Genomic DNA, 14,793 nt, shown 5'->3' with positions numbered 1-14,793 from the left:
ACATCCTATCTCTACACCAGAATAGATACCTGATTTATTGTTGCAAAGACAGTTGCAAGTTTCCTCCTACAGTAACCTCTTGGTCTTGGTGATATTTCTGCAAAACAGGGAAGGTGTGTGTCTCTTTAAGTCATGTTATGGCAACTTTACAATTTTGGTTTAAGAGTGTTAAAAAGAATCTTTATGAGAAGCTAAATCATAACACCTTCCAGATGAGTTGCTTAGCACTTGATATGTATTTTCAACTAAATTTTGGAATTGGAGTTCTGGCTATAATGGAATCACTGGTGCTTTCAAAGTGACTTCTGCTTGCCGTTTCTTCCTAGCACACATTGGAGTAGTTGGGTTTCTTTGCCCTGATGGCATGTAGCATAAAGGTGCCATGAGGGAGTCCAGGAGGAGATGCAATAGGCTTTTAATGCTATTAAAATGGCTCCTCATTGAGCATTACCAGGACTGGAGGACAGATGTTGTGACCTTTTGCATGTACCTATAAACACCCTCACTGTGTCTCCCACCTTCTTGGGCTTTCACTTAGTGACAATAGAATAAATAGTTAACCTGTCAAATTGAGCAAACCCAAAATTATAAACATCATATAGGCCTTGTCTTGATATGTATTTATGAAAAATTAAGAAATGCTTATTAAATAAGCTATTCGGCATATATGGACATCTGGTGATGAATTAATTTGTTTCATACTATTTAAAAAACCGCCAGATAGATGAATGTCTTTTAAGTGGAGGCAGCAAATTCATAGGAACTGGGACTGTTGCTTTCTTAAAGTGTGGTAGTCTTGTTCACTTAAGTACACAGTGGAATTACAGCACACAAACCTGGAAATTAATTTCTGGAAATTAAATGCAGATGCCAACATTGTAGAAAACCATTTAAAATCCTGGGGTTGAATACCTACAAAGGAGCAGCAGAAAACATTTTAAAGTCACTGATAATGTGAAAGCCTCAATGATCCCATGGCTAAAGTATCAGTAAACCTATATGCCAGATTCTATTATTTTTGAATATCCACAGGGTGTGAAATGACTTAGACCATCCCATGAAATTTGCATTATGAAAAGGAGGCAAATTGAAAAATGGAGAACTCAAATCTTTTGGGGACTGCTTCATATGAAAACAAAGCTGGTTTGCATAATATGCCTCAGTGTCAAGCCGAGCAGTCTATGCTAAAAGTGGCAGCTCCCACTTGTGTGGTAGGATCATTCACATTTGTCTGAGGATGGATTTGACAAGTTAAATCACATTTTCAAAGAGCTGCATGGAGCGCATTATGTTTTCATCCTGTAAGGGAGAAACAGCGGGATTAAACTGAGCATATTTCTGAGGCAAGTACAGCAAACCCTCAGCATCACTGATAGTTCCTGTGACAAAGTGAAATGATGTACAGGAAACCAATTCTACCATGAGCTAATTGATATAAACGAGTTAAGTCCCTATGGCATATCAGCATTATAACAAAACATTAAGTGAACATAAATAACACTGTCCCACATTATGTTATTTGAGAACCTGCTGCACACACCATTTTCCCTCGAAGTACTGCCATTTTCCAACCATCTGTGTGCCCCATATAGAAAACTGGAGAGCCCATGTTAGGTTTTGTTGAGTCTACCAGACTTTAAATAATTCATTTAAATCACACTTGGTGTTGCTTTTGCCAGTTTGACTCAGTGGGTAGACTTTTGGCCTGCAGACTGAAGGTCCTGGGTTCAAGTCCCGTCAAGGGCATGTAACTGGGTTGAGGCTTCTGGCCCTGGTCAGGAGCATGTGGGAGGCAACCAACCAATGTGTCTCTCTCACGTTGGTGTTTTCCTTTTATTTTTCCCTCTCCCTCCCACTCTCTAAAAAAAATCAATGGGAAAAATATCCTCTGGTGAGGATTAAATCACACTTGTTCATAGAGGATATTTCTCAAATCAGATGCCAGAATGAAGAATCAGTAAAAAAAGAAAAGAAATGCAAATTTTGACATCCCAGGTGGGTCACAGACTTGAACATATAGAAGGAAACAGAGTTTGTGTGAGTTAAGAGCCAACTTTGTGAGGACTGAAGGCTGGAGCTTTGGGATGTGTTTACACCTGTTTCTGCATGTGTTAGAGCTATTTCTGTGTGGCTGTTCTGAGCCTTTAAAAATGAATGGCCTTGCCCTGGCTGCTGTGGCTCAGTTGCTGGTTTGATTCCCGATCAAGAGCACATACCTAGTTGTTAGGGGCCATGTGGAAGGAAGTCTATTGATGTTTCTCTCTATCCCTCTCTCTCTTTCTTCTCTAAAAAAAATCAATCAATTGGAGAAACCAAGATGGCGGCATAAGGTATACACCTGTACATGCTGCCTCTCACAACCACACCAAAACTACAACTAAAGGATAAGACAACTATCACCCAGAACCACAGGAAAGCTGGCTGAGGAGAAGTTCTACAACTAGAATAAAAGAAAAAATCACATAGAGACTGGGTAGGACCTGCAGAGGCACAGAATAGCAGAGGTACGGAAGTGCACGAATAAGGCTGGTGACTAGGTGCACTGTTTTTTTCAATTGGGAAGGAGATACAAGCTCCCTTCTACTCTGAACTCCAGTTTCCAGAGAGACTCTGGAGATCCAATCTCCTACGGGGAGAAGCTGGACTGTCTGGCTTCAGGTCAGAAAGTGATGGTGACTTTTTCTACAACCAAGATTACCCAGAGGTGTGAGTAGGAATAATTGTTTACTGCACTGGGGTGTAGGTCGTGGAGATGCAAAGACAGACAACTGCTTTCTATGCCCTAGTGATTCCCTGACACCCTACCCACCCAATTTACAAACCTATCAAACTGCACAGTGGCTTTTGCATATGAATTGCCTACCCTTTTGCAGCTTAACCTAACAAACTGCAGCTGGGTCAGACAACTCCAAAACTTCCAAACCCCAAACAAAGGAGAAAAAGAGGAGAAATCTGAAGATCTCACTGTAGCTCCTGCTGGGTGGCCTCAGGCAGTAGCTGACTTGCACCTCCTTGGAGATCCAGGAGCCAGTGTACCTAGTGGTCAGTGTGAAACCATATCAGATTTCAACTCCTCACATCCATAAGTGACACGCTCAAGAGGCAGATTCAGTGAGCACCAAAGACCCAATGAAGCAAGTCCTGCCCCATAAGGGTATCTCCAGCACAGCAGTTCTTCCATTATATTGTAGATAGAGTGGGTCCTCACAGCCAGTTTGCCTGGAGGTCAATTCCTCCCAGTGTACCATTAGCAATCAAGGTTTAACTACAACAAGACTGTGCACTCAGCCCACAAAAGGGTGCACCAAGAATGTCCACCTCAGGTGATTAGGGAGGCTGAGTCACTGGGCCCTATAGGTCACCTACCACACAGGGAAGCAGCCAAAATGCAGAGACAAAGAAACATCACAAATGAAAGAAATGGAGGAAAGCAAACTACTAAATATAGAGTTCAAAACCACAGTTACAAGATTACTCAAGAATCTTCTAAAAACCTCCGAGGAACTTAATGAGACCTTCAAGGATCTTAATGAGAATGCCTAAATAAATAAATAAATACATAAATAAATGGAAAAGGACCAGTCAGAAATTACGCATACAGTGTCTGAAACAAAGAATAATATACAGAAATCCAACAGTAGACAAGAGGACCCCAAGAATCAAATCAAATATTTGAAATATGAGGAAGCAAAAAACAACCTACCAAAAAACAAAAAGATAAAAGAACCCAAAAATATGAAGATAGTGTAAGGAGCCTCTAGGATAACTTCAAGCATACCAACATCTGAATTATGAGGGTGTCAGCAGAAGAGAGAGCAAAATATTGAAAACCTATTAGAAGAAATAATGACAGAAAGCTTTCCCTACCTGATGAAACAAATAGACTTACAAATCCAGGAAGCGCAGAGAACCCCAAACAAGAGAAATCCAAAGAGGACCACACCAAGACACATCATAATTAAAATGCCAAGGGCAAAAGATAAAGAGAGAACCTTGAAAGCAGCAAGAGAAAAACAGTCAGCTGTTTCTCAACAGAAACTTCGCAGGCCAGAAAGGAGTGGCAAGAAATATTCAAAGTGATGAACAGCAAGAACCTACAACCAAGATTACTCTACCCAGCAAAGCTATCATTTAGAATTGAAGGTCATATAAAGAGCTTCACAGAGAAGCAAAGCTAAGGGAGTTCATCAGCACCAAACCAGTATTATATGAAATGCTAAAGGGTATTCTTTAAGAAGAGGAAGAAGAAGAAAAAGGTAAAGATAAAAATTATGAAAAACAACTACATATCTATCAATAAGAGAATCTAAAAATCAAATGAATAAAAAATCTGATGAACAGAATAAACTGGTGAATATAATAGAATTAGGGGCATAAAAAGGGAGTGGACTGACAGTTCATGGGGGAAAGGAGGTGTGAGGGGTGTGGGAAAAGATTGGACAAAAATCTTATACCTATGGATAAGGACAGTGGCGAGGGGTAAGGGCATGAGGTGGTGGGGGGCATTGGGTGGAGGGGAGCTATGAAGGGGGAAAAGAGGAACATCGGTAATCTGAACAATAAAGATTTTTTTTTTAAAGTAAAAAATCAATCAACTATTCTTTTTTTTTTTTTTTTTTTTTTTTTTTTTTTTTTTTTTAATGGTCTCTCTGCACCAGAGAAAGAATTGTTTAGGAAAAACCATTGCCCTGTGGCTGTGTTTGGTTTAGCATATTCCTTAGAAATGTAAGAGTTAGACTTCGGGTATCACAGGGCACTTGGAGACTGCATGTGAATGGTGGCCAGTGAGCTTGTTCTTGAAGGGTAAATGCTAGCTGAACGAATGCTGACTTGCACCCCTTGAAGCCAGGCCACAACAGCAGCACTAGCAGGTTGATTCTCCTAAAGTCCACCAGCTTAAACATGAGTTTAGAAACAAGCAGGTGACAGGAAAGGGAAAGTACATCAATTCATAAATAGAAAAGCTAAAGCACTACACAATTTAAAATTTATTTTTTAAATTGTGAATTGTTGTTCTAGCCACACACGGGGCCAGAGAATGCTAGGTAAGATGAAACTGGCCTCCGGCCAGGTGAGCCAGCCAGCCTGATTTTCCCTCTAAATTTATGGCTCTTTTTTTTTTTTTTTTTTTTTTTTTTTTTTTTTGTGACTGATGACCATTACTGCTTCAACCCAAAGCCATTTCTTTCCCATACATATTAGCACAATGATGTTTATCTGAGAAACTGGCTATAAGACTGGCCTGTGCTGAATACTTAGCTGTCCTGGAATTCTAAAGCTGTGGAAATATGATTGACAATATACATGCTATAGGCTAAGTCTAGGCAAAGAGCAATGTAAATCTCCCGGGTGTTTTATTCTCAATGATGAATACTCTCTAAAGTTTTTAGGGAACAAAACTCAGTCTATGTGCGACTTTCGCATCTCCAGGGCTTACTGTGAGCACTCTACAAATGCCTATCAATTCAAAGTAGAAACTGGTGATTATTTAGGGCATGGGCTTACCTCAGCTGTAAAAGCCATAAACTTAGGCCTGTGATCTTTATATTCTTCTCACTTCATGGTGGCTAGTTGGCAATACTCAGTCTAACTGTTACAAAAGCAAAAACGGATGGTTCTTTTACTACCATTACTTACTTTTTGGCAACTTTCGATGAACTCATCTATAGTAACAACTCCATCTTTATTTTTGTCCATTTTCTGTTCAGGAAGAAAAGAATAAAACACTTTATTCATATTTCCCCATGATACCCTCATACCTTCACCAAATGAGCTGATGTTGATAGACAACAACAAAAATAAGCCCTAGCTGGTTTGGCTCAGAGAGTTGTCCTATGAACTGAAGGGTCCCAGGTTCAATTCTGGTCAAGGGCACATACCTGGGTTGTGGGGCTTTATCCCCAGTAGGAGGCATGCAGGAGGCAGCTGGTCAATGATTCTCTCTCATTATTGATGTTTTTCTCTCTCATTCTCCCTTCCTTTCTGAAATCAATAAAATATATATTTAAAAAAAATGAAAAACCACAAAACAAAACCCACTGGTTTTGGGAGGAACTGCCTCAGAACCAACGAGTAATTTCCAATTCATAGGAATCATCTGGCTGACTTCTTCTAGGCTTTTCTTTGTCAACAGAATGTGGTAAAGACCTAGTCACTGACCTAGATGAAACCCTGTCTTCCAGCCCTGCCAGAGTTCTCGCAATTTGCTGAAATTTTGGGGGGTTAATAAGGATTTATAACCTTATAGGGTTCTCATGAGAACTAAACTAAAAAGCAACTACATGTGAAACATGGCGATAAATTAGTATTCTATGTAGGATATTGTGAATGTTCTATAGTTATCAGTATTATAATTATTCAAAACCAAAATTATTAAATTGTTAAGATGATAAATATCTATCATTTTTTATAGTTAAACATATTTTATTATTTTCCATAGAGTTATTTTTAATATATACAATATATTAAAGTTTTCTTTGATAACATTTTGTCATTAAATATATCATTTTTATCCCTGTCATTTAAATGCTCTTTTACTTTACATTCTTTTGAATCACTGTGAAACTTTGAAAACAGTAAATGTTTTCTTAATTTGTTTCCCTCTGGCTTCCATATGCATCCCTACCTGGAAAAATGTCTCCACGTGTTGTCTGGGAGCGTCTTCTTTGAGGACAGGATATGTGCATTTACCCATCATGTCATATATTGCCTTCATGATATCCAGCATCTCCTGAAACGCCAAAGGCACACTCGTCAGGCTGCAAGCAATATGCTAGGAAACCACCCAGAAAGTCTAACAGGGTATTTCTACTCAATTTCAAATTTCCGATTCTTCAATAAATGCCTTTCAGTTGTGAGGAAAAGACAACAGCTTTGTGCTTTTGAAGCAGCAGAATGAGAATGTAAGAATTATTTCTGACCTTGGTTTCAACAGGAAGTAAATTCCAACATATTGAACATGATCAACAAAACTCTGGGTTAGTGTTTGGGTCTCTGTAGACTTCACACAGACTGCCTTTGTTTTATTGAGTAATTATAGATCTTACATGTTTATTATCAATGTGTTAATTGAGAATAAAATATAACTTTACATCACAAGAATTATACTAAAAAAATCAAAGCTCATTAGGACTTCCATTAGTGTTGGTTTTTCTTTTCCTTCCACTACCGTTTTAACTGAGGAAATCACACATGTAAATTAGTCAAAATATTATGACTCTGGGATGCATCTTAAAATATCATTATTTTTTAATGATTTTATTAAAAATTAGTTTTCAACTTATTTTCAATCTTAGTGAAAATAATATCTACCTAGACATTCAGGTTTATTGTTTAATGTTTGTTTCCTTTATATTGAATTTTTCACATAAAAGGATCTTGATTAGGTTGATACAACATTTACTTTCGAGAGTATTCTGTTCTATTATAAATAATAAATAGTCTGTAGTTTATAAATCATAGGTGTAACTTTCAAAGGTGTTCTGAGTTTAGAGCAGTAGTAAGAAGTTTGTTTGCCATAGGCAGAATTCATGAGATATGTCACGTATAAGGAGCAAGAACAGCATGTTTGTAGTAAACAAAGACAGGAATAGTAAGGGATTGGAGGACCAAGAGATATCTAATATTCCTGAGGCATCTGAGTACTAAATGCTTATTGGATACCAAATATACAAGAGGCACTAACTATCCAGGATATGCTCAGTATACACAAAAGATTAATATTCGTGAGTTCTTAATTCAGCCACCCATTGATGAGAAACATTCTGGTTCCATGAATTCTCTGCTCAGGAAACATAAATAAAAACTATGGCCGCTGACCAGGCTAATTTTGTTGCTATAAGTGTGATCAGGTGCACCTGCCCCTTCGTTTCTGGTAGAGCAAGTTCATATCACTGACCCAAGGACACCTTTTATTTGAGGAGCTTCTCGCTCAAATCTCACCTCTGGGGAAAAGCCAATGAGCCAGAGAAAAAGACAGGACATAAGAAGATTGAACAGACCCAGGACTCAGGTAATGTGATCCTTCCACCTTACTTGCACCTTATCCTAACTTAGTTAACTTACCATCCCCTTTCCCTTGCTTCTCCTTGTGCTTTAAATTATTTTTAAATTCAAACCATTTGACTTGAATATCTTATTTGGTCTGCGGGCCTGAAGGATTTGGGAGGTCCTACCATTCCATGAGGTCACTTCCCACACCATAAAAGTCATCCAGCTCATTACACACACCTCTATGTGTGTAATGTGGACCACATTATATGGGAGGTGGGGGATTGGGAGGACGGGTAGGAGAGAGGTCACAGGCCAAATATTCTAACATGATTTAGATACATTGTCTTCCTATCTGATTCCAACCAGAGTCTATATTTCATTCATAGTGTTTATTGAAATGCCATTAGGAAACAAGTGAATAATTCTTACATGTTTTAAATCTATTTTGCAGATTCACCATCCACTATTCCTATCCATTCCAGATTTTCTATTAGAATATTTGTCTACCACTACATGAAATATTTTACATTTCTTGAAAGGGCCATTTTCAAATTAAAAGTTGCAAATGTGCAATTAACATTTTGAAGTTAAAAATGAAAATATCCCAAAGGATAGCTGTTGATGAGGTATTTCTTACTTCTTTAGTGATGTAACCATCTTTATTTATGTCATACAAATTAAATGCCCAGTTGAGTTTTTCTTGTACTGTCCCTCGGAGCAAAATGGAAAGACCCCTGATGAAATCCTAAAAAGAAATAAAAAACATAATTTGATCTGACATTTCTAAAAAAGCCAAATTTAAACTCATATACAATTTTCCCTTATATGATGAAAGCAAGGGTTACAACTCAAAGGATTTTGAACCATTTATTTAGCAACATTATCTCTGTGTTCTTGGTTATTTTCGCTTTGTGAACATAATCCACTCCTTAGAGATAACATTCCCATCATCTAATTGAAAATTGTGACTTAAATCAATCTTGGAATTGAAAATTGTATCAGAACAGACACCCACAAACAGCAAGATGCATGCTAAAAGTGGTATTGGCTTTTCCCTGCAAAGGCATTCAATTCTTTTACTGAACAAACAAAACAAAAAACTAATAACACTGTATATTTCAAAACACAAACAAATGCATAACACCTTTCCCATAAAAAAGATCTGTTAACAAGATAAGAGGACTGTCCTTAGGATATGGGCCAATTGTAACCTATATATAGTAATCAAGTTATAATGTACATGTGGGCAGTGGTTATGAGCATGGAGCCAGATGCCAGACTGCCTGAATTCAAATGGCAGCTATGTTCCAGGATAGCTTTGTGTTCTCAGATAATATCCTATTGTCTCAATTTTCATATTTGTAGAATGGAGATGATAGCATCTACCTCTTAAAGTGGAGGGTATATCTAGGGGTTGAGGTACATTTTCAGATCAACTTTGTCAGTTTTGTTATTGGGAAAGTTGGGGTAACTCTTTCCCACTAAGTGCTGGAGGTAAGGCCGTACCCATTCTGGCCAATGACCTCTGCCCCCAGCTGGACTGACAGACAAGTACCTTTGCTAGTTCCCCCAACTTTACTGGGCATACATTTGTCTATCTCCCCTCCGTCAAACCCCTGGGGAGTGTAAAGCTTCTTAGCCAAGCTGCCAAAATGTCATGCCTATGATATTTGGCCTTCCCTTTGCTCCTTTGCTGTTATTAATAACTAGTTAATTATAATGGCATCAATTTGACAAGTGCTTGAGATTAGCTCAAGCACTTACCGCAGGACTGTAAAATACCTTTCCCTTGCTCATGTCATTTTTGTCATTGAGACTACTGGTTTCCTATTACTGCTGTAACAAACTATCACACTCAGTGGTATCCTATATAATAAAAGGCTAACATGCAAATCAACTCAACAGTGGAAACACTGGTCACTATGACACACACTGACCACGAGAGGGCAGACGCTCCACACAGGGGGATTGCCACTCAGCCAGAAGCCAGCTCAAGGCTTGCGAGCACAGTGCTAAGGAAGTCCAACTGGAAGCAGGCCTAAGCTGGCAGTCATACATCTCTCTAGGGGTCCTGGACTGCAAGAGAGTGCTGGCCAGGCTGAGGGGCCCCTCCCCAAAGAGTGCATGAAATTTTATTAGGGACTCTAGTAAAATAATAGGTGTTAATTCTCATACAGTTCCAGAGGTCCAAAATCTAAAATGGGTTTCACTGGTCTGAAATCCAGATGGAGGCAGAGTTCCTTCCCTCCAGGGAATCTAGAGAGAATATGCTCCCTTACCTACTTAGTTTCCAAAGGCTACCTTCATTGATTAGCTGTGGCCCCTTCCTCTATTTTTAAAGCACACACTCCAACCTCTGCTCCTATTGTCATAGTTTCTCTTTCCCACCATAATCTGTCTCCTTTTTATAAGGACCCTTGTCATTAAAGTGGGCCCATCCAGATCATCCGGAATGAACTCCCCATCTCAGGAACCCTAGTCAGGCATACAAACCTTCTTTTCCCATGTAAGGTAACATAGCCACACATTCCAGGAATAAGGATGTGGATGTCTTTGGTGGGCCATTATTCAGCACATCAAACTCTGGTATGATCTAGAACTTTCTCCTTTTTTCCCCAAAGTGTTTGGTCACATTTCTTTATCATATTTATTTTTAGATATTTTAAGATCAGCTTTTCCATTTTTGCAAAATGAACTCTTTTATTATATATTCTAAACTTTGATTATACAGTATATAGGAAAGCTATTGATTTCTGTATAATAATTTTGTATGCTGCCAACTTAGTGTTCCTATTGTGCCTGATAGTTTTTCAATTGTTTCTCCTGGGTTTTTCATGTCTGCAGTCATATTAGCTACAAATAGAGTTAATTTTACCTCTTCTTTCTAATTTTCATATTTTTAATTACTCTTTTGTAAATGTATTGAATAATACTTCCTGAACATCATTACATAATTACAATCATATAGACATTCTTATTTAGTTAAGGAACTTAATGAGGTTATTTCTAATGTTTTTACAATGAACATGCTACTGACTTTTATTATGTTAAGGAAATATACAATTCTTACTTTATTAAAAAATTTATCAAGAAAGATCATTGACCTCTTTTGCAAAAATGGAAAAGCTGATTTTAAAATTCATACGGCATTGCAATAAACTTAAAAATCCAGAATAAACTGACATATCTATGGCCATTGATTTTCATAAGATTGCCAAGACCATGCAATGGGGAAAGAATGTATTTTCAACAAATGGTACTTCAATAATTAGAACACTATACCTCCTTTACTTCCCAGTCTTTATTCAGTGTAAAATGGAGAGTCAGAGAAAAATAGGACTCAAGAAAAGGCCATGAAGAATTCCAATACTTAGTATGAAAAGAGGAGAAGCCAGCAAAGAATCTTAAAAAGAAGTGGAAGAAAGAATTCCATGAAGAAGGGATTATTTGTATTGATACAAGATTCTGCTGAGGAATGAGAAGAGACCATTGGATCAGCAACACAGAGGTCACCAGTGGCCAATGGAAAAAGCTTTAGTGGAGTTGCGAGAGGTAAGAGCAATGACACCCTTTGGATTTATGTAATATACAACTTGCAAACTCTAAGTTTTCTCTTTTTAAGAAGGTATAAAATAATCATGGCAGAGCATGGGCAGGTAAGCTCATCAGAGAAAGATGGCTGGATCATTTGAAAAGCCAGTTGAGGTTCATGGTTATCAATATAAACCTTATCAGTTGTTCAAAATAAAAAAGTGATAGTGATATGTCCTTACTCAAAGGGGGGTGGTGCTGGATGCAAGGTCTTTTTTAAAAAATTTCTTTATTGATTAAGGTATCACATATTTGTCCGCATTCCCCCATTCCCATCCCAAACACCTTCTCATGTATGCCCCCACCCCCATGTTGTCCATGACCACATGGCTTATATGCATGCAACACAGTCCTTTTGTTGATCTCTCCATGGGGAGCTAAGCCATCAGTAGGACATCCCTGAGGGCTCCCAGTCTGTGAGAGGGGGCAGGCTGGGCTGAGGGACTCTTAGTACTGAAATAAAATACATTTTTTGCAAAAAAGGAACCCTGGGGTTGGGCCCAGCAATCTATATTTTAGCAAGCCCTCCAGGTGATTCTGTTGCAAGCTGAATGAAACATGAAACATGCCTATGCTGCGATTTGGGCAGGGGCAGAGCCCCCTGGGCTCCACTCTAGCTCTGCTCAAGCTTCTGCCACCCTGCCCCCTGCTGCTCAACTCCAAGGCTATAGGTCAGGAGTGGCTGGGGGCATTCTGAGACTCCAGTAGCTTAGGCCTTATGTGCAGGCCTACAGGCTCAGAGTAGCCTGGATCCAGAGGATATTCCCGGGACCTAGGCTGTGGGGTGCCTGTGTATGCAAATTAAACTACCATTTTTATTGGGTTAATTTGCATACCCACTCCTGGTTGGCTGGTGGGCATTGCAGAGGTATGGTTAATTTGCATATTTCTTTTATTAGTGTAGATCATTGAATTCCTGCTCCTCTCATCCTGAACTATTTGATAAAACTCTCATTTGAGTTGAGACATATAGAGCAGAACTTATTTTCAGTTTTCATAGCAGTTTTCAATTTTCAGATGAGACATATAGAGCAGAACTTATTTTCAATTTTCAAAGTAAAGCATGAAGAAAAAACTGGATACATCCCCACATACACACACACACACACACACACACACACACACAAAATAAATAAATAAATAAATAAATAAATAAATAAAGTCATATATTGTTGCCTGCATTATTACTCAACCATTCTCTTGTAACTAAATTAAAAGTTTGACTGAAGAAAAAGCAAGTCTCTTAGAAAAACGACAAAAATAATGCTGGCTCTGTCTCTGGGAAGGAAGGACTGTCCAGATGCTGTCCCTTCTCTGCTACACAGCAACAATCAAGGTGGGAGCCCAGGAATTTCTGACATATTCTTGTAACCTTAGGCTACAGCCAGCACTACCTTTGAACTTTTTGTCCTTGGGAGCCAATAGAGCCATCACACTGTTTTTGTTAGTGTATGATTTTCTATTATTTGTGACAAAAAGTATACTGATTCATAAGCTGACATCTAAATCACATCTTCTTAAATACTATGTAATCAGAAACTACTACCATTAAAAGATAGCTATGGACCTTGAGTACCCCTCTCTCTTATAACATGCCATCTTTCAAGATAATATTAATAATGGTTATTTCAAAAAGGAATGATCCCTGATTTGTGATAAAGAAAATGAGAGAGTCAATGTGACCTACATGGTTTTTGCTCCATGCTTTTCCGAATGATTGAAATCTGTCAAGGAGGAGTTGCAGCATTAAACACACACACACACACACACACACACACACACACACACACACACCTTAAAAGTACTTTACACAATTATCCTACTTTTATCTATGAAAAAAATGTTCCACCTATTACCTAAAGTATAGAAATGATAAGAGGATGGGTACCGAATTCTGGTTCCTCTTCTCTTATGATCAAGCAAAAGAAAGAAAAAGAGCATATAGACTTACTTTATGATAAGCCCATCTTATTCAGTACAAGCTCTATTGATCTTTAAGCCTTTACATGGTGCCTTAGTGCTGGTTACTATGCCAAGAATGTTGGTCCTCTTTTCTCCCACCTGCATTTGGAGGCATTTGCAAGAAACAGTCCTATTTACAGATGGAAAACAACATTAAATCCAGACATCGAAGACGCTGACGTTGACTATGCCTTGCCATGCCAGCAGTCAGCAGCAATGCAACGCTGCAGATTGCCCAGGACCAAAAAAGGACCTGCTTCGCCACCATCCAGATATCATTGCAGATATGCACATATGAAGAACTTTTGGACTCAGAACTTTTGGACATTGAAACTTGGACTTAGAACTCTTAGACTTTGAAATTTGGACTCAAACATTTTATTGTTCTTATATGTTTATTTCTGGTCTGCAGATGCAAAATTTTTTAAAAGAAAGAAATGAGGGAGATGCTGGAAACCAATCATTGTCTCACTAATAGAAAGAGGCTGGTCAACCTTGAAGCTCTGAAAGGTCAGAGCCAACCACACCCTATCTAATTGAGACAATAGTAACTGAGGCAACTTCCCCATCTTGTAATCATGTAAATCTTTACTGATATGATAATCTGCTTATTACCTGCCTAAGGGCTATGGGTGTTTCCCAAAGCTGCTTAAGGGTACTGGGTGTATCCTATAGCAGCCTCAATAAAAGGGATAGCAAGGCCAGAGTCTAGAGAGTGTCCCCACTAGAGGTTGACTCCCGCCTGGCCCCCTATTTGTCCCAAATTAACTCTTTTCTAGTCTCTCTCTTCATTTTAGTGTGTGGCCTCCTCCAGAAACCGGACCCTGAGTGGGCGGGTCATGCGGGTCATGTTAAGGGTTCCCACAATTAAATAACCAGTCCAAGGTTCAAAAGGTTAACTTAGCTAGGCAGAGGCAGACTCCATAGGGAGAATTACACATGTGTTAAGTATATTGCTATTTTTTTAATGCTTATTTACATAGTTTTGTAAACTACTTTAAGGTTGTTAATTTTCTCTGGTGTGAGAATTTGTTTGGGGTTGAACTTCCATAGTAATTGAGTTACTCTTTAAAGTCTTTGAGAGATACAATTTGAGACACTACTTAAAGTTTCCATTTGTGTGGAATGAATAAAAGGCATCAGTATGTCTAAAAAATAATAAGTATACTTTCCAAGATTTGTAGCTTGATTTTATCATGTAAAAGACATAATGTACTTATCATAACTGATATGCAATACTGTCTATTG

The 14,793-nt window shown here is 38.4% G+C and overlaps 1 protein-coding gene across 5 annotated transcripts in view; it reads right to left on the bottom strand.

The window, feature by feature from the left end:
• Window positions 1–588: 588 nt before the first annotated feature.
• The window catches only part of KCNIP4 (potassium voltage-gated channel interacting protein 4), a 913,574-nt gene continuing 899,369 nt past the window's right edge, over window positions 589–14,793 (bottom strand). For all 5 annotated transcript variants that reach the window (XM_036419588.2, XM_036419543.2, XM_036419577.2 and 2 more), the window contains 4 exons: window positions 8,630–8,737; window positions 6,626–6,730; window positions 5,638–5,700; window positions 589–1,299 (listed from right to left, as the gene is read on the bottom strand). In XM_036419588.2, coding sequence (XP_036275481.1) covers window positions 1,252–1,299; window positions 5,638–5,700; window positions 6,626–6,730; window positions 8,630–8,737 — 324 coding nt within the window. In that variant the 3' untranslated portion in view covers window positions 589–1,251. The remainder of the gene's footprint in view (window positions 1,300–5,637; window positions 5,701–6,625; window positions 6,731–8,629; window positions 8,738–14,793) is intronic.

This window comes from Pipistrellus kuhlii, unplaced genomic scaffold (genome assembly GCF_014108245.1).
Source record: "Pipistrellus kuhlii isolate mPipKuh1 unplaced genomic scaffold, mPipKuh1.p scaffold_m20_p_1, whole genome shotgun sequence".
Lineage (NCBI taxonomy): Eukaryota > Metazoa > Chordata > Mammalia > Chiroptera > Vespertilionidae > Pipistrellus > Pipistrellus kuhlii.
This window is presented reverse-complemented; position numbering and strand designations above follow the sequence as displayed.